This window comes from Bos javanicus, chromosome 10, assembly GCF_032452875.1.
Source record: "Bos javanicus breed banteng chromosome 10, ARS-OSU_banteng_1.0, whole genome shotgun sequence".
Taxonomy (NCBI): domain Eukaryota; kingdom Metazoa; phylum Chordata; class Mammalia; order Artiodactyla; family Bovidae; genus Bos; species Bos javanicus.
Genome location: NC_083877.1, coordinates 19,835,806 through 19,856,743, shown reverse-complemented (window position 1 = coordinate 19,856,743; position 20,938 = coordinate 19,835,806). Strand labels below are relative to the sequence as shown.

Sequence of the window (20,938 nt, the reverse complement as noted above, 5' to 3'; positions counted from 1 at the left end):
TAAACAGACTATTTTATGTATCCCCTTTTTCCAGGTAGCACAGTGGTAAAGAATCCTCCTGCCAATGCTGGAAACACAAGAGATGGGGGTTCGATCCCTAGGTCAGGAAGATCCCCTGGAATAGGAAATGGCAACCTGCTCCAGTATTCTTATCTGGAAAATTCCATGGTCAGAGGAGCCTGGTGGGCTACAGTACATGGGGGTCACAAAGAGTCAGACAGGACTGAATGATTACGCACATTCACCTGGTTCCTGTAGATTTATAACTGCTGCTTGTATCTGCTGAAATAATTTTTCCAAATTTTTAATGAAAGGATTTTGATCACTTTAGCCACTGTGAAGAATGGAATTGAAGAGGGAACAGGTTAGAACAAGAGAGACAAGTTACCATACTACTGCAGTTATCAAGTAGTAGTAGTAGTAGTAGTTAGCTGCTCAGTAGTGTCGGACTCTTGCGACCCCATGGAGCCCTCGAGGCTCCTCTGTCCAAGGGATTCTCCAGGCAAGAATACTGGAGTGGGCTGCCATTCCCTTCTCCAGGGGACCTAGGAAACAGATTAACTGAACTTAAACTTGGGAGTAAAAGCAAGGAGAAAAACCCCTAAAGAACTGGATATGGGAATAAATAAAAAAGATCAGAATGATCAAGAATGCTTCCCAGGTTTCTACCACAAGAGAATAGGTGGGCAGATATTTAGGGGATATTTAGGGGAAAATGTTAAGTTCAATTTTGGACATGTGAAGTTGGAGGTAACTGTAGGCACCTAATTATAAAAGTCTGAAACTCAGCAGAGGGTCTGGTCTAGGAATTTGGAAGTTATTGTTATGTAAGTTATATCTAAAACCATGAGCATGAAGAGTAATAAGCTGAAGTCAAAACTTTGTGGAACTAATATTAATAACTAATAAAATACTAATATTTTAATGAGCAAGACAAAGAAATGATGCTCATGAAAGAAAAAGAGAAGAAACAGAGAAATAAAAGGAGAAATAGGATACAGACGGTGTTATCAAGCCAAAGGTGTGGAGCATTTCATGAGGTTGTAATTAAAATGGAGGGATTCAATGTACACAGTCTTGAACAAGATGAAAATATGGATTATGAGAATTTTTAAGCAGCCATTTGGAAGAAAGTTCCTCTATTAATGGTTTTTATTTTATGTTGACTTATTGAAGGCCTTAAAAGGTCAAGAATGGGAACTTAAAAGATAAAGTACTGTTTATAAACATATGTGTTTATGAAGATGGTAATTATAACTTCAATTATATAAATGAGGGCAATAATTCATCTCCTTCCAGAATAACTTTTCAGTGTTTTTTTAAAATCCCAGTTGCTTTTCATTCCCTCATGCCATACACAAAAATAAACTCAGAATGGCTTAACAACTTAAATATAAGACATGACACTAGAAAACTCCTAGAAGAAAACACAGGCAAAACGCTCACTGACATAGATCATACCAGTGTTTTCTTAGGTTAGTCTCCAAAGGCAACTGAAGTAAAAGCAAAAATAAGCAAATGGGATCTAAGCAAACTTAAAAGTTTTTGCATAGCAAGGGAAACCATAAACAAAATGAAAAGACAACCTACAGAATGGGAGAAATACTCTGTTATGTGACTGAAAAATATTTATTTTCCAAAATAAACAAATAGCTCATACCACTCAACAACAAAAAGCAAACAATCCAATAAATAAATGGGCAGAAGACCTAAATAGACATTTCTCCAAAGACATACAGATGGCTAACAGGCACATGAAAAGGTGCTCAACATCACTAATTATTAGAGAAATGTAAATTAAAACTACAATGAGGTATCTATCAGCTCACACTGGTCAGAATGGCTGTCATTAAAGTCTACAAATAATAAATGCTGGAAAGGGTGTGCAGAAAAGGGAACTCTCTTATTCTGTTGGTGGGATGATGCAGCCACTAAGGAAAACAGCATGGACATTCCTCCAAATACTAGAACTACCATATGATCCAGCTATCTCCCTCTTGCGCATATATCTGGACAAAATCATAATTCCAAGAGATATATATGCCCCAATGTTCATAGCAGTATTATTTACAATAGCCAAGACATGAAAGGAACCTAAATATCCATCAACAGACAAATGGATAAAGAAGATGTGATGTGCGTTTGTGTGCATTTATACATACATACAATGGAATACTACTCAGCCACAAAAAAAGAATGAAATAATGCCATTTGCAGCAACATGGATGGACCCAGATACTGTGATCCTAAATGAAGTAAATTAGCTAAATATCATATGATACCACTTACATGTGGAAGCTAAAATATGATACAAATGAACTCATTTACAAAACAGACTTACACACATAGCAAACAAACTTACGGTTACCAAAGGGAAAAGATGGGGGGAGGATAATTAGGAGATGGGATTAGCGAATACAAACCAATATATGTAAAATAGATAAACAAGTCCTACTGTACAGCATGGGGAATTATATTTAATATATAACTTATAATGGAAAAGAATATATATATTACGTATGTATAACTGAATCACTTTGCTGTACCCCAGAAACACAACATTGTAAATCAAACATACTTCAATTAAAAAATAAAAAAAAATTAAAGAAAATAATTCCACTTGCTTTAAAAATATTAGAAGTTGGGACTTCCTTGGTGGTCCAGTGGTTAAGACACTGCAGGGGGCTCAAGTTCGATCCCGAGTTCGGGAACTAAGATTCTACATACGGTGTGGCAAGGCTAAAAAAAAAAAACTAAAATCTATTTGGAGAAGCAAATGGCAACCCACTCCAGTATTCTTGCCTGGAGAATTCCATGGACAGAGGTGTCTGGCAGGCTATAGTCTATGGGATTGCGAAGAGTCAGACATGATTGAGCGACCAGCACTCACACTCACTCAGAAATCTATTAAAAGCAAGCTGTAAAGGAAAACATGAAAATAAAGTAACCACAAACATGAAATTATTCTAGCTGTCACATTTCAAAATTTCAACACAGAGTTTTATTCACTTATTCAATAATTAATTGCTGATAATCTGCAATGACAATGGCTTCCCAGGTGGTGCTAGTGGTAAAGAACCTGCTTCCAATGCAGGAGACTTAAAAGACTCGGTTCAATCCCTGGGTTGGGAAGTCCCCTGGAGGAGGAAATGGCAAACCATTCCAAAATTCTTGCCTGGAAAATCCCATGGACAGAGGAGCCTGGAGGGCTACAGTCCGTGGGGTTGCAAAGAGTCAGCCACAACTGAAGCGACTTAGCACAATGACAAAAAATTATTATGACCAGTCCTTGTTGATAAGAACCTCAGTCTAGTAGTAGTGGGGAAAGGCACATAAACAAATCAGTGAGAGACACTACTGGTAAAAAGAAAGTTATTTTAAGAGATATAATAATTACCTGAGGGTGAGAAGATGATTATGAAAAGCTTCAAAGAGAAATCAGGAAAAGAACTATCTGGAAATTTGGAAATTTTAGCTGAGGGTGAGAGGCTACGGGGCTTCCCAAGTGGCTCCAGTGGTAAACAATCTGCCTGCAATGCAGGAGATGTGGGTTCCAGGAAGATCCTTTGGAGAAGGAAATGTCAACCCACTCCAGTATTCTTGCCCAAACAATTCCATGGACAGATGAACCTGGCAGGCTACAGTCCATGGGGTCACAAAGAGTCGGACATGACTGAGTGACTGAGCACATGGTCATGAGAGGATACAGGGGAATAGAGCCCCATCCAATCACGTAGTATGTCCAGGACACTAAACACAGTTTGATAAAGATGAGTTCCATTTCCACCCCAGGTTCTGGTGGAAGAGTGCCAGAAGTTTCTTTAAGCCTTATAACAATTCATTTAACTGATAAAAGAAACTAAGACACAGGTAAGTTAAATAACTTCGCAAGTTCACATAGCTAAGAAGTGATAGACGTAAGACTGGAACCCAGGTATGCTGGGTCCAGAGACTGCTCTTGACTGCTTCTCTGTGGTATCTCTCCGTTAACACATGAAGGGTCGGCTTGTGTTCTGTACATACGCCATAAGCAGTTTGCTTTTACCCTAAGCCAAGAGAACCGAGAGTTCTAATAAATGAGGGCAGACTATTGTAAATTATCATGAAGTAAAGGGGAATGAGATCATGAAGATGACTAGGAGAAGAGGGGCGATGAGTGTCTTAATGTGGACAGAGATCAGAGAGTAGAAGGGCAGGAAAAGTAGATGATGTTACCATATGACTTCAGAGAAAGACTGTGGAATTCTAAATTTTTTTAATCAATTTAGAATATATCAATTTACCTCACAAAAATACATATGGAAAATTTTCTTCTTTTGTGGGGAGGGAAGATGTGTATCATAGACTATAAAGAGTGTTTTAAGAGAAAAGGAAAAATTCCTGTTTAAAAAAAATAAAACTCATGACCCATTTTAAGTGTTATCAACAATCTAAGATGACAGGAAATACACGGTGGGCTAATTCACGTCACAGCATGTGTAGAAATCCCAGGAGTTAACGATAAAACAATAAATTTGAAATATTTAACAGATGAAGACTGAACTTATAACCCTTTCTGCATTAACACTCACTATGGCATTTCCTGTAGCTATAACCTTTTAAAAAACAACAGAAATCAGACAGGTATGACTATAAATACAAAAATAACTATATAAATAAATATTTATATATATATAACCCCAAACCATTTCACATAATTGCTTTCCCATCAGAAAAAGAAACAAATATTTTCAGCTATGGGACAAGATTCAAAATTAAATTTTCCAAAAAATTTTTGTACGTGACTTTTTATCTGTAAACAAAAAAGATCTCATGTGACATACATTAACATTACAGCCTGAATTACTGTAACTACCACCTACATTAAGAAACAGAATATTAACACACTAGAAATTCCACTGTACAAGAGTCACTACCCTACCCCTGTCCAAAAATAATCACTATTTTCACTTCTAAAATGACAGATAAGTTCTACCTATTTTCGAACTTTATAAAAATGGAATCATAAAGTATGCATTATTTCATGCCTGGTTTTTTCTTCTTTCAATGATATTTGTAGATTTATCAATCTGCTGAGCACTGGACTCCCAATTTTCATTGCTGGCAACATGCCATCATATGATTAGAGCACTATTTTCCTATTCTAGTATTGTTTCTGGTTTTGATTCACTGTGAATAAAGTTGATGTGAACAACACTGTGCATGTTTTTAGATGCATATATTTATATACTTCTGATGAGTATACTCCTAGGAATACAACCACTGTATCCTGAAACAAGTCTGTCTGCAGTTTTAGGTAGAGTCTGCCAAATAGCATTAGAGCTAAAGTGATTAAATCAATGTACTGTCCTAACAGCAGTATATTAGCATCCCAACTGTTCCTCATCCTAGCCAATACCCAGTATTGTTCAGTCAGTTCAGTTCAGTCACTCAGTCATGTCCGACTCTTTGTGACCCCATGAATTGTGCACAGCACGCCAGGCCTCCCGGAGTTCACTCAAACTCACGTCCATCGAGTCAGTGATGCCATCCAGCCATCTCATCCTCTGTCGTCCCCTTTTCCCCAATCCCTCCCAGCATCAGAGTCTTTGCCAATGAGTCAACTCTTTGCATGAGGTGGCCAAAGTACTGGAGTTTCAGCTTTAGCATCATTCCTTCCAAAGAACGCCCAGGGCTGATCTCGTTCAGAATGGACTGGTTGGATCTCCTTGCAGTCCAAGGGACTCTCAGAGTCTTCTCCAACACCACAGTTCAAAAGCATCAATTCTTCAGCGCTCAGCCTTCTTCACAGTCCAACTCTCACATCCATACATGACCACAGGAAAAACCATAGCCTTGACTAGACGAACCTTTGTTGGCAAAGTAATGTCTCTGCTTTTCAATATGCTACCTAGGTTGGTCATAACTTTTCTTCCAAGGAGTAAGCGTCTTTTAATTTTTGTTTGCATTCCTCTGAAAACCAAAACCAACAACCTCTTTTTCAAATGTTTAGTAGCCACCTGGTGAGGGCTTCCCAGGTGGCTCAGTGGTAAAGAATTAAACTGCTAATGCAAGAGACCTTGGTGGGAAGATCCCCTGGAGTGGGAAACCTAATCCAGTATTCTTGCCTGGAAAATTCTGTGGACAGAGGAGCCAGGGGCTACAGCACATGGGGTCACAAAGAGTCCACAGGACTGAGTGACTGAGCATGCAAGGCATGGAGATCTGTGAGGTTCAAGTCTTGCCCATTTTCTACTGGTTTATCTGTCTTTGTTTACCTATTAATCTATAGTTCTGTATAGAGTTTATCAGAAGTCGAAGGTTTTTCTGAAAAGGACCAGTGAGAATCTTTGGCTCCGTGGGCCTACTCAAATCCTCTGCTATAGCATGAAAGCACCCATAGTCAATACATGAGTGTTACTTTGTGCCAATAAAATTTTATTTATGGACAGTATAATCTGAATTTCATAAAATTTTAGGTATCATTAAATATTATTCTTCTGATATTTTTCAACCATTAAAACCATATAAACTATTTTTAGTTCACAGGCTATGCAAAAAATAAGGAGTTAGCAGATCTGGTCCATAGCGTGTAGTTTGCTGACTCTTGGTCTAAATAAAGATCTTGTCAATTTATATATAAGTCTTCTCACGGTTTATCAAAGTTGTTATTCTCTACACGCACCAACTTTTGCCTTTGTGGAAACACCTTATTTTGAACGTCTGCTTTCTATTTCATTAATTTTTGTTCTTATGATTACTTTCTTTTTTCTGTTTTCTTTGGGTTATATTTGCTATTCTTTTCTCTTTTAGCTTTTTTTGAGTTAGATATTTATTTATGCATGCATTCTATTAAAATATAGCTGATTTACAATGTTGTATTAGTTTCTGGTGTACAGCAAAGTGATTCAGTTATATATATATACACTTTTTCATATTCTCTTCCCTTATGGTTTATTACAAGATATTGAATATAGTTCCCTGTGTTATACCATAGGACCCTGTTGTTTTATGTATAGTACATTTGTATCTGCTAATCCCAAACTCCTGATTTATCATTCACCCCTCTTTTCTCCTTTTGTAACCATAAGTTTGTTTTCTATATCTGTTGAGTCTTTTGTAAGTTCATTTTTATCATTTTAGCTTCCACATATAAGTGATATATGATATTTGTCTTTCTCTGACTGATTGATTTCACCATTTTACCATTAGTACGATAACCTCTAGGTTCATCCGTGTTGCTGCAAATGGTATTATTTCATACTTTTATGGCTGAGTGTGTATACATATACACATATATATTAATACATATACATATCTTTTTTATCCATTCATTGAGATGAATATTTAAATTACTAAACTTTCAGCCTTTCTTCCCTTCTAATATATGTACTAAGTAAGAGCTTCATAGGTGGCTCAGTAGTAAAAGAATCTGCCTGCCAAAGCAGGAGACACAAGAGACACGGGTTGGATCTCTGGGTCTGGAAGACCCCCTGGAGTAGGAAATGGCAACCTGTTCTAGTATTCTTGCCTGGAAAATTCCATGGACAGAGAGCCTGGCCAACTACAGTCCATGAGGTCGTAAAGAACAGAACACAACTGAACACACACAAGACTGTACATTTCCTCTAAGCATCCCCTGCGTGCTGCATACTTAGTCGCTTCAGTTGTGTCCGACACTTTGCGACCCTATGGTTGGTAGCCTGCCAGTCCATGGGGTTCTCCTGGCAAGAATACTGGAGTGGGTTGCCATGCCCTCCTCCAGGGGATCTTATTGACCTAGGGCTCAAAACCAGGTCTCCTGCATTGCAGGCAAATTCTTTACTGTCTGAGCCACCAGGGAAGCCCCTACTTCTGTAATTAATTTCAATCTTAATTCCACGGAGGTCAAATCCATAGAATTTCCATTTTCTTAAATTTGTTAAGATTTGTTCTATGATCAGTATATGGCATATTTTAATAACAGTTTCATAGGCACTTATAAAAATAGTTTATTCATTTGTTTGGTGCAATATTTAAAAAATGTCAATTAAGTCAACTTTGTTAATTGTGTTGTTCAGTTTTGTATTATGACGGTTTGCAGTTTTTATTTTGTTTGTATTTACTTGCTTTGTTCTACATATCCTATCTACTACTGAAGTGTATTAAAATCTACCACTTAGGACTGTGGGTTTGTTTAGTCTACTTCTTGTAGTTCTATTAGTTTCTGCCTTTCCTATTTTGAGATTATGTTATGAGGTAATATATATCTGGGCTTCCCTGGTGACTCAAACAGTAAAGAGTTGCCTGCAATGCAGGAGACCTGGTTTCAATCCCTGGGTCGGGAAGATACCATGGAGAAGGAAATGGCAACCCACTCCAGTATTCTTGCCTGGACACGACCCTAATGGCAGAAAGTGAAGAGAAACTAAAGAGCCTCTTGATGAAGGTGAAACAGGACAGTGAAAAAGCTGACTCAACATTTAAAAAATTAAGATCATGGCATCTGGTCTCATCACTTCATAGCAAATAGATGGGGAAAAAGTGGACACAATGACAGATTTTATTTTCTTGGGCTCCAAAATAGTGCTGATGGTGACTGCAGCCATGAAATGAAAAGACACTTGCTTGGAAGAAAAGCTGTGACAAACCTGGACAGCATATATTAAAAAGCAGAGACATCACTTTGCCAACAAAGGTCCATCTAGTCAAAGCTATGGTTTTTCCAGTAGTCGTGTATGGGATGTCAGAGTTGGATCATAAAAAAGGGTGAGTGCCAAAGAATTGATGCTTTTGAACTGTGGTGCTAGAGAAGACTAGCAAATCAGTCCATCCTAAAGAAAATCAACCCTGAATATTCATTGGAAGGACTGATGCAGAAGTTGAAGCTGTAATATTTTGGCAACCTAATGCAAAGAGCCAACTCACTGGAAAAAGACCTTGATGCAGTGAGATTGAGGTCAGGAGGAGAAGGGAGTGACAAAGGATGAGATGGTTGGATGGCATCATTGACTCAATGAACACGAGTTTTAACAAACTCTGGGAGATAGTGAAGGACAGAGAAGCTGGGCATGCTGCAGTCCGTGGGGTCACAAAGAGTCGGACATGACTGAACAACTGAATAACAACAATACATATTTAGAATCGTTTTATTTTCCTTCTATATTAACTCTTAATAATATGAAAAGTCTACCATTTCACTGTTCGCTTTCTCTTAGTCCACCTTATTCTATGTTCCTTTTCCTTTCCTTTCTTATCTTCTTTTGGAGAACTTTTTATTTCTACTTTCTTCTTCTATTATCTTGTTATAGTTAGATTTTTCTATTGTTCTTTCAAAGCCTCCCACAAAGATTGCAGGACACATCCCTGCCTTATTTTTTTTTTCTTTTTTTTTTAAATTTTATTTTATTTTTAAACTTTACATAATTGTATTAGTTTTGCAAATATCAAACCTCTAATATAACATAGTACTTTTACCACTTCCTGGACATTTTAAGAATCTTAGAAGACTAACTCCACATCCTTACTCCCGACTTACATGTGTGTGTATTCTATTTTAAATCCCATTTAACATTATCATTCTACATAGTCAACATCCACTTAGATTTACCCAAATATTTAACCCATCCTTTGCTCCTCATTTCTTCTTCATCATCTGAATGTTTAAAATATGCTTTATCTGACATGATCCAAGCCATCAATGTCTTGCCTCATGATTTCTGCGTCCAAAATTTTATTTAAAATAATCTTTTCCTGCTCCTGGGTGACAAAGTTATCCTCCTATACTTTCTTCTACTAACTTTATAGTCTGTAGAGTAAATGAGATGGAGTTCCAAATAAGATGGAGTTCACTAATATTTTATTTGTCCAGTACCATCCATATAGAGGCAAAGAAATAAACTGGTCATTCTACGATTGGTCTAAACCTACTTTCCATCTAGCCAGAGCAACGGCTGAGCTCAAGTGAGGTAATAGTTACATGAACTCTAAGACTTGCTCTTTTGGTTTTCAGAGGTTATAAGTCCACCCACAGATGGCAGTAGAGAATATAAACATTCTATGCCTCTGCCAGCATAGAGCCCCAGTGTGCTCCTCAATTCCTATCAATCAGAGTAGGAATGTGACTACTTCCCACTCTGAAACCCACAAAATGTACCAAGAGAAAGACTTTTATATAAACCATGAAACTACCCTAAACCACACAGCAGGGAGCATTCTATCAAGTATAATACACTTGGAGACAACTTGAATGTCATGAGCTAACGTATACTTCCACGAATCCAAGCAGTGTTGGATTTCCCTAATAGTAACAGAGGTCTTCAAGATTTTTATTTGAAAAAAATATGTGCAGACAAATCATAGGAGAGCAAATGTTCCTCTGACAGTACATTTCCAGATGGAGGAAGAGCAAGGAAGATGGTGAGGTTATGTGTATATGCCATGGTCATTTTCTTTGACTTCCGAATCACAGAACCTATAAGGGAGATGCTCTGATGGTCAGCATTAGTTGAAAAGAAAAAAAAAATCATAAAATCAAACGTGTTACATTCAAAACCACAGCAGACTCCTTACTGGATGATCTATTCACCTGAAAGGTGGGAACACCAATGCTTAGGATATGTGGTTCTTGGTCAGAGAAGATAAAGCATTCTGAGACAAGAAAAGTAATCTTCTAGATGCCCCAGACTGCACCCTTCTCTTCCTTATACTACAGATAACAACAACTAATTTTGAGCTTATACCATGTTCTAGTCACCATTCTGGGAGTTTTATAAGTGTTACTCTTCTGATCCTGAAGACAACTCTTATTATAGAGCAGTAAATCTCCTATAGTTCTACAGCTAGGAAATACAAGACCCAGCATTTGAGCCCAAGCAGCCTGGTTTAAAGCTTAGACTTCTAACTAGTATGCTGTATTTGCTTCTTCTACATTAATGTTTAACAATTAGCAAAACCATAAAGTACAACAGTATTTTTAAAATTTATACAAGAAATATTTGCGTACCTTGTACTGTAAGCTCTGCTTGAGCTTCAATGGTCTCATTTCCATTATCAGCTATACAAAAATAAGTCCCAGCATCATCCTCGGTGACATCATTGATCTCCAGACTACCACCTGCCAGCAATACCAACCTTCCAGAGCTGCATTAGAAATATTGATATGTTTCAGAACGAGAAATATGATACCTGAAAAACTCTCGAAATAAAACAGATAAAACACTTATATTATTTATACAGCTACAGAAGGACTGAGACCAATGTAAAATAGCAGAATTTAATTTAGTCCAATTTACTTTGCTCATATTTTACATGCATAAGTATCATAAATACAAATCAAAATGTTACAATGAATTATCTCTGACACTAATTATTCCCAAAGGGATACCACTGTTGTGACCAATTCCACTCCCCACAATCCATCCCTGCTTACCCACTCCACCTAGTTTTTTTTTTTCCCCAAATTGTGTCATTCTGAAGTCTGGTTTCACACTGTGAGTCACACCAGCACAGTGATGCCACACTCAAATGACTAACAGAGAGGGCAACATGTCAGATTAGAAACAGTAAGTCACGGGGTCACAGAGCCTACTGAAAGTTTCCAATGATAGCTTGGCTAGGAAAGGAAGGAAAAGAGGAAGGGAAGGGAGAGAGAAGAATGGTTGACAGCAATTTCCTGGGTGTGGCAACTGGGCACAAACTAGCCACCATCACATCATTATCAGCAAGGATGCTAAACATTACTGACCCAACTCTACATGACTTAAGTCTATTTAAACAGAATATATATTTTTTAAATTTTTGTACAGGTAAAGTATTTTTATAAAGGAATTTTTCTATCTGTAACAGTGTAGTATGTTATATATACATTATTTGAAGTAATCACTGGAAAGTGAAATAGCTACCACAAGAAAATCTCATTTCCTGTCCCACTCCCTCCCTCCCTTTCTCTCTCTCTCAAAAAGAATATTTAAAAGGAAAGCTGAATCATTCTGTAACATCAAGGAAGAAATCACAAATCAATATTCTGATGAAAATTTTATAAAGTTAATAAGTTTAGTTAAATTTGAAGATTTTGGAGAGTTACAATTTTACTTTTACTTTAAGGTTTTGTAACTAACTAACTGGCTTTCACAGGCAGATTTTTCTCATAGATCTTAATACTGTTATAGTTCCTGTCTGTATTTATGCTCAACAAAATAGTTCTGATTACAATTTGGCTTTTCATATGAATTCCTGATGGGGAAGAAAAATCAGAGGAAATCACTATTCAGTCTGGGCCATGCTTAAAACAATTCTCATTGTAAGTAAAGCACTGTACTGGCTTAAGTTTTAGTACATTGTGAATTTGAGTAATTAGTCTTCCTGAATCCAACAGGCAAGATTAAGTTTCTGTACCACAACGGGAAAACCAGAATCAGATGTGGTGACTTCTCTAAGAAATACTCTGAAAGATCATGACTAAATTTATCAAGTGGCCTTCCAATGTGAACTATTAATTACACCCTCTAATTACAACTTCATGTGATAGAGAAGCTACACAACATATAACGGAAGAAAGCAAGAAAGAGTGACTAGGATAAAAGAAACAGAGATAAAACAAGGTTTGGGTATCTCACAAAACAAGACAAATTTACAAAAACTAATATCCTATATTTTACTTGGAGAAGGCAATGGCACCCCATTCCAGTACTCTTGCCTGGAACATCCTATGGACGGAGAAGCCTGGTAGGCTGCAGTCCATGGGGTCGCTAAGAGTTGGACACAACTAGGCGACTTCGCTTTCACTTCTCACTTTCATGCATTGGAGAAGGAAATGGCAACCCACTCCAGTGTTCTTGCCTGGAGAATTCCAGGGACGGGGAAACCTGCTAGGCTCCCGTCTGTGGGGTCACACAGAGTCGGACACGACTGAAGTGACTTAGCATAGCATAGCATATTTTACTGGTCAAATTCACTACTATGTTTCATAAATGGAAAACAATATTCATAAAGGGGAAATCAGCCCTACACACATATGATACCCAGCTGAGTGGAACATAATTTGAAACACTAGTTAGTACTTTTGAAACTGAGGTATAGTAATTTATATCTAATAATTATACTAAGAAACATTCCTGGTACTTGCTATGCCTCATATTTGCCATGAGTACAAGAACAGTGGAAGTCAGACTTTCTTAACGCAGCTGATTTTACTTTCCTTAAAAGAAGTCTGGGAGGAAGAATGTCCAACAGCTTCTCAGAAATGATTTAAGTTGTTCATGTAACATATGGTGGCTTACAGTACAAAGGAATTCAAGCTCCAAAATTCAAAGATGCAGTCAACAGAAACAGTAAGTGGAGAAGTATTCATGGTCAACGGACCCAAACTGAGCACTGCTAGACATAAGAGTGTATTACATATGTGTCTCTGAGTAACCAGGGGTCAGTTGAGGAGAACATGGTGTGCTAAGACCTATGTCTTTGGCCAAAGGGAAAGGCTTTTGAGCAGATTAATAACATGGTCAGATTTAGTGAAGAAACAAGTAGAAGTTGTAAAGTCATTGTAATGGATTTAAAGAGAAAAGGATGAATCACGGCAGTAACAACAGGGGTAAAGAGAAGGCATGAAATAATGGCCACTCTTTTGAAAAGTTGGATGATGAAGTTAAAGAAAGGGATTTATTCATTCATTCATTCATTATTTACTGGTATCCCTATGTATGTCAGGTAACAGCTGGTATACTGAAGCAAGCAAAAACAAAATCAGTGCTGTCATGCAATTTAGAGGGAAAGACGGACATAAAAAATGGTAACTCTACACAACGTAGAGTTATGGGCTTCCCTGGTGGCTCAGACAGTAAAGGATCTGCCTGTAATGCAGGAGACCTGGGTTTGATCCCTGGGTAGGGTAGTTACCCTGGAAAAGGAAATGGTGACCCACGCCAGTATTCCTGCCTGGAGAATTCCATGGACAGAGGAGCCTGATGGGCTATAGTCCATGGGGTCACAAAGAGTTGGACACTACTGAGCGACTTTCACGACACAATGGTATACCAGAAGAATCTGTCAGAAAATCAGAAAGAAATTTCACTGATAAAAATAACCTTTGAGCTGAGATCTGAAGAATGAATAGGAACTAACTAATGATGAAGGGGAGGAAAAGATTTCAAAAAGAAAGTCTAGCACATGCAAAGGATTGTGAAAGAAAGGATCACAGTGTGGGGATCCAAAAACCACCAATGTGGCCAGATATAAGAATTAAAAAAGCAAAAATATGAGGATGGAGCCAGACCACACAAGGCTCTGAAAGCCATTTTAAGAATCTGAATACTTAAAAAAAAAAAAAAGAATCTGAATCCTTAACTTGAAAAAAATGGAAGTCCATTAAACATCTTTAAAAGTGGGTGGGAAGTTGACAATGATGTAGTTAAGACTTGGGCTTTGAAAAGACTGCTACGGCAAGGGCATTTGGAATGAGGCCAGAGTATACGTGGGGTTAAAAGGAGGCTACTGAAGTAAATGATGTGACAGTCAACAGCACCTTGGAATAAGGTGTTAGCAACAGGCATGAATTTCAGAGATGTTTAGGAGGTAAAATGACAGACGGACTGGACAGAAAAGCTTAGGAAGAAACACACGTCAAAAAAGACTCTTAAGTGTGACGGGGAATGCAGAAGGAAAATGACTTGTTTAATGTAGGTTTTTCTGTGTTGTTATTTGAGTGAGAGAGAGGTGAGCTTTTTTAAAGACAAAAGACAGGTAACCATCTGAAAAGAGGATTTACAAAAGTACTGGAGAGAATGGAAAATAATATCCAGAGCACAAAAGAACTTCTTAGACACCTCTTCCTCTAAAACAGCAGTTGAGGAAGGGTAGGAGAAAGCTAATCTTACATACACACTCATTTGCTTTTTTTCTTTAAACTTTTGAGAGATACCTGTAGATTCACATGCAGGTCCAAGGAATGATACGGAGAGATCTCACGGACCCTTTACTTAGTTTTCCTCAACAGTAAGATCTTGTGGAACTGTAACTAGGAGACTGACATTCCCACCATCACTAAGATCCCTCCTGCTGCTCTTTTATAGCCATATCCACCTCCCTCCCTCGCCCACCTCCTCATTAACCCCTGGCAACCACTAACCTGTTCTCCACTTCAATAATTTTTGCATTTCATGAAGAATGTTACATAGATAGTCACATGGTATGCAACCTCTGGGGATTGGCTTTTTTCACTCAGCATAATTCTCTGGAGATTCATCCAGGTTGTTGCAATTGTCAATAGTTTATTCCTTTTATTGCTGAACAGTAATTTCAGAGTATGAATAGACATTGTTTATTTAATCCTTCACTCAATGAAAGACAGCTGAGTTGTTCCTAGTTTGGGGGTATTATGAATAAAGCTGCTATAAATATACATGTGCAGGTTTCTGTCTGAACGTAAGTTCGTTTCGATGGGATAAATGCCCAAGAATGTAAATGTTAGGTGATATGGCAGTTGCAACAAATTTCTTCAGAAACTGTCAAACAGCTCTTCTGAGTGGCTGCACCACTTCACATTCCTACCAGCAATGCCAGAGTGATCTCGTTTCTCCACATACCTGACAACATCTGGCACTGTCACTCTTGAAGTATGCAGTGATAAGCTGTGGTTTTAATTTGCACTTCCTAATGGCTAATGATATTAAGCAATTTTTCCTGTGCTTATCTACCATCTGTACATCTTGTTTGGTGAACCATCTATCTAAGATGACAGAGGATGAGATGGTTGGATGGTATCACCAACTCAAAGGACATGAGTTTGAGTAAGCTCCGGGAGTTGGTGACGGACAGGAAAGCCTGGCATGCTGCAGTCCACAGGGTCGCAAAGAGTCAGACACCACTGAGTGACTGAACTGAACTAACTCTTCTGTCTACGTTCTAACTGAATTATATACTTTTTAAACACTGAGTTTTGAGATACCTTTACACATTTTAGATACTCCTCCTTTGTTTGATACATGGTTGGCAAATATTTTGTCCCCACAAAAAATCTGTAGCTTTATCTTTTCATCCTCTTAACATGGTCTTTCACAGAGCAAAAGTTTTTAATTTTATTGTTAAGTTGCTAAGTCATGTCCCATTCTTTCGTGACCTCGTGGACTGTAGCCCTCCAGGTTCCTCTGTTCAGTGTTTCCCAGGTAAGATAACACAGAATTTACATGCACCCAAAATGTGAGGCATAATAAAATTCTCACTATATAATATTAGCTCCAATTCTTTCCATTTTCCAGAAAGACCGTGTAGAATTGGTTCTAACTCTTTAAACACTGATAGAATTCTCCAGTGAAGCTATGTGGACTTGCAGACTTTTGGGGAGAGTTTAAAAATTACAAATTTAATCTCCTTAAGAGTTAAGAGGACTACTTATTTCATATTGAGTTAGATATGGTAGTTTGCGTTTTAGAGGAAATGGTTTGTCTCAATCAAACTTATGTGATGTACAATTGTTTATGTCGTTGTTCAGTCACCAAGCCGTGTCTGACTCTTTGCGACCCCATGGACTGCAGCACGCCAGGCCTCCATGTCCTTCACCACCTCCTGAAATTTGCCCAAGTTCATGTCCATTAAATTAGTGATGCCATACAACCGTCTTATCCTCTGTCACCCTCTTCTCCTTCTGCCATCAATCTTTCCCAGCATCAGGATCTTTTCTAAAAGATCCTGGCATCAGGCGGCCAAAGTATTGCAGCTTCAGCATCAGTCCTTCCAATAAGTATTCAGGGTTGATTTCCTTCAGGATGGACTGGTTTAATCTCCTTGTTGTCCAAGAGACTGTCAAGAGTCTTCTCCAGCATCACAGATCAAAAGCATCAACTCTTCGGCATTCTGCCTGCTTTGTGGTCCAACTCTCACATCCATACATGACTACTGGACTACATGACTAGTAGTTGTTTATAGTATTCTCCTATTATCCTTTCGATGTTTGCTGGGTCTGTAGTGGCAACCCCGGCTCAGCCCTAATATCGATCATCTTGTGTTGTCTCCCTTTTTTTCCAGTCCACTAATTCTTTCCTTTATCCCATCCAGTCTCTTGTTAGCCCATCTAATGAGCTGGGGTTTTTTTGTTGTAGTTTTTATTGTCTTAGTTCAAAATTTCCTGTTTAGTTCTTCTTTAAATCTTCTATTCCTTTGAAGAGACTATTTATCTCTTGAGATATTCTGTTTTTTGTTTATTTCAAATGTATTCATAATTCCTTGTTGAAGCATTTTAATGATAACTGCTTTAAAAATCTTTCTTACATAATTCAAAGACCTGTAATCTCAGTTTTAGCATAAATTGTCTTTTCTCATTTGAGATTTTCCTCATTCTTGGTTTGATGAGCAATTTTCCATTGACATCTGGATATTTGGGGCATTATGTTATAAGATTCTGGATCTTACTAAACCTTTTGCTTGCAGGTGGCTGCTTCTGACACCCAGTGGAAAGGGGAGGTGCTACCTCATGAAGTCCAGGTTCCACTCTCAGTCTTGACTGACACCTGAGGGGGAAGGGGGACTCCACATCATGCCTTAGCAGGACTGAGAGTCCTGGCTCCTCATTACGCTGCCACTGAGCCTGCTCTCTGGCTGGGTGCAGTAAGAGTGCCTCATTACTGTTCCCCACGTGGCGTCCAGTAACACCATGAAGAGAGAGGGCTTGACATTACAAGGTACTGCAAGTCCTGACTCCCCACAGGCCTCCTTCGATACCACCCTGGTGGAGAAGGGAAGCTGGCAAAGAGTGTCTCTATTGCCAGGTGGGATAAAAGTCCAGGCTCCCCAGGCGCCTCCACTGACACAGCAGGGGTGGGGGCCTCAATACTGCTTGGTTGGGATGAAAGTCCTGGCTCTCTACTTAGCCTCTGACACCATAGAGCAGGGAGGATGGTTCATCACAACCTGGTGAAGGCAGAAGTCTCGGCATCCCACTAGGCCTTTGCTGGCATTGGAGAGGACGGGGTCACAGTTCTTTATGTGGTATTTGGCTGGAATAGGACTGATTAGAGTAGGTGAAGTAGTTTTTATCTTGCTGCCCCTCTCTGGTCCTTTGCCTAGAGAAAACACACTTTGGTGGTGCATTTTTGTTTGTGCCTAGTGGTGTTTGCAGGTTACCAGCTTCTTCAGCTCAAGCTGGGATATACAAGGTAAAAACAAAACCCATGGAACTTAAAACATCATGTTGTTTCTTAGGTCTAAGGTCCCTTCCTCTCTCTACCTTTCAGAGTCTTACATGTGTTCTACCTGTAATGTCCAGAGTTTTCAGTTGTATGCAACAGGAAGATCAGTGGAAAATACTACTCAATCTTCCCAGAAATGGAAGTCTTCCACTTGTCCTTTAAACAATCTAATTTTTCTACTACTGTCAATTGTAATCTAACATTAAGCATTTTATAACTATAACCTGTTTCTTTTGCAGCTGAGTTCTAATCTATCATTTCACTAAAACATAACATTATTTAATTACTACATTACATTTTGCTGTCAGTCACCGTGCACTTCAGCATTTGTATTTTCTGAATTCTCTCCCTTTCAAATAAAACTACTCAATGAATGGGATACATTTCTACCACCACCCCCACTTCAATAGCTATGTTTGGTTTGGATCCAAACAAATGTGATCAAAAGATTAACCAAATATATCAATTCTTAACACACTTATAAAAGTCATGGACATGTTTTGAAATATTCTTAACTAGTTCTTAAGATGAATAATTGAGAAGGATGTCTAATAATTTGTTTGGTTTTTCCTTTTCACTAGAGCCAGCCCGGTTACTATCTAGATTTCTAGTCACATTTTTCTTTCAATTTCTAAATTTCTTTCTAATTTGAGGTCTACATAATTTATTAACTAAGATCCATCTACATATCTCATAAGACTGGCAGAAACAAGGATACTTTGAATAATCACTTGTATCTAACCTGAAGCACGGTGTTCCATTCACCTACTTACATTTTCCTATACTACATTCAGAAATTCAACCAAAATACATTGGTCGCCCTCTTCCTACCCAATTATATGCCAAGTACTGTGCCTGGGTCTGGAAACACCAGTGTGAAGAACACCAGCACTGTCTTGCTCTTATATTCTTCTGAAGCTTCCTGAGACAGTGGTATGGCAAAGCAATGCTTCTCAGACTTTTCTACCACATAACTGAAGCATTGAGAAGCCTACAGAACTCAGGATGGGAAAGTCTACTCAATCTTCTATTTATCCTTAAAATTCAAAGTAATGTAACTAGGAAATTACTAAATTTGTCTTAATTTTCTTCACAGCACTTATTATAAACTGAAATTTTATGTTCATATGATTATTGCCTGACTCTTGTCCACTAGAATATGAACTCTCTAAGAGCAAAAAATCTATTTGGTTCACTACTCTATTTCCTGTACCTTGAATAGGGCCGAACATAAAGAGCATTTAATAAATATTTGTTGAATAATTATTGAATAAACAAATGAGAATCATGGAAATTCTCACTTTTATTTCTTATATAAGAAATCAAACTCTTATTGTTTGTCTTCAGAATGTACTTCTACGAAGATAAAATATAAAAGCTTTAAAAATAACCTATCTCAGCTGTCCTATTCCTGATACTTTGTTCTAACATGTAGCCAATTAAAATTTCTACTCTAAGAGCTTAACATTTACATACCCTTTTTTTTAATATAAATTTATTTTAATTGGAGGTTAATTACTTTACAATACTGTAATGGTTTTGCCATACATCAACATGAATCCGCCACGGGTATACACGTGTTCCCCATCCCGAACCCCCCCTCCCTCCTCCCTCCCCGTACCATCCCTCTGGGTCGTCCCATTGCACCAGCCCCAAGCAACCAGTATCATGCATCGAACTTGGACTGGCGATTCGTTTCATATATGATATACATATTTCAATGCCATTCTCCCAAATCATCCCACCCTCTCCCTCTCCCACAGAGTCCAAAAGACTGTTCTATACATCAGTGTCTCTTCTGCTGTCTCGTATACAAGGTTATTGTTACCATCTTTCTAAATTCCATATATATGCATTAGTATACTGTATTGGTGTTTTTCTTTCTGGCTTACTTCACTCTGTATAATAGGCTCCAGTTTCATCCACCTCATTAGAACTGATTCAAATGTATTCTTTTTAATGGCTGAGTAATACTCCATTGTGTATATGTACCACTGCTTTCTTATCCATTCATCTGCTGTGGACATCTAGGTTGCTTCCATGTCCTGGCTATTATAAACAGTGCTGTGATGAACATTGGGGTACACGTGTCTCTTTCAATTCTGGTTTCCTCGGTGTGTATGCCCAGCAGTGGGATTGCTGGGTCATAAGGCAGTTCTATTTCCAGTTTTTTAAGGAATCTCCACACTCTTCTCCATAGTGGCTGTACTAGTTTGCATTCCCACCAACAGTGTAAGAGAGTTCCCTTTTCTCTACACCCTCTCCAGCATTTATTGCTTGTAGACTTTTGGATCGCAGCCATTCTGACCGGAGTGAAATGGTACCTCATTGTGGTTTTGATTTGCATTTCTCTGATAATGAGTGATGTTGAGCATCTTTTCATGTGTTTGTTAGTCACCTGTATGTCTTGTTTGGAGAAATGTCTATTTAGTTCTTTGGCCCATTTTTTGACTGGGTCATTTATTTTTCTGGAATTGAGCTGCAGGAGTTTCTTGTATATTTTTGAGATTAGTTGTTTGTCAGTTACTTCATTTGCTATTATTTTCTCCCATTCTGAAGGCTGTCTTTTCATCTTGCTTAGACTTTCCTTTGTTGTGCAGAAGCTTTTAAGTTTAATTAGGTCCCATTTGTTTATTTTTGCTTTTATTTCCAATATTCTGGGAGGTGGGTCATAGAAGATCCTGCTGTGATTTATTTCGGCGAGTGTTTTGCCTATGTTCTCCTCTAGGAGTTTTATAGTTTCTGGTTTAAGTTTAGATCTTTAATCCATTTTGAGTTTATTTTTGTGTATGATGTTAGAA

The 20,938-nt window shown here is 38.1% G+C and overlaps 1 protein-coding gene across 7 annotated transcripts in view; it reads right to left on the bottom strand.

The window, feature by feature from the left end:
* The window catches only part of NEO1 (neogenin 1), a 240,569-nt gene that overhangs the window by 129,124 nt on the left and 90,507 nt on the right, over positions 1 to 20,938 (bottom strand). For all 7 annotated transcript variants that reach the window (XM_061430300.1, XM_061430303.1, XM_061430297.1 and 4 more), the window contains exon 5: positions 10,964 to 11,100. In XM_061430300.1, the coding sequence (XP_061286284.1) occupies positions 10,964 to 11,100 (137 nt within the window). The remainder of the gene's footprint in view (positions 1 to 10,963; positions 11,101 to 20,938) is intronic.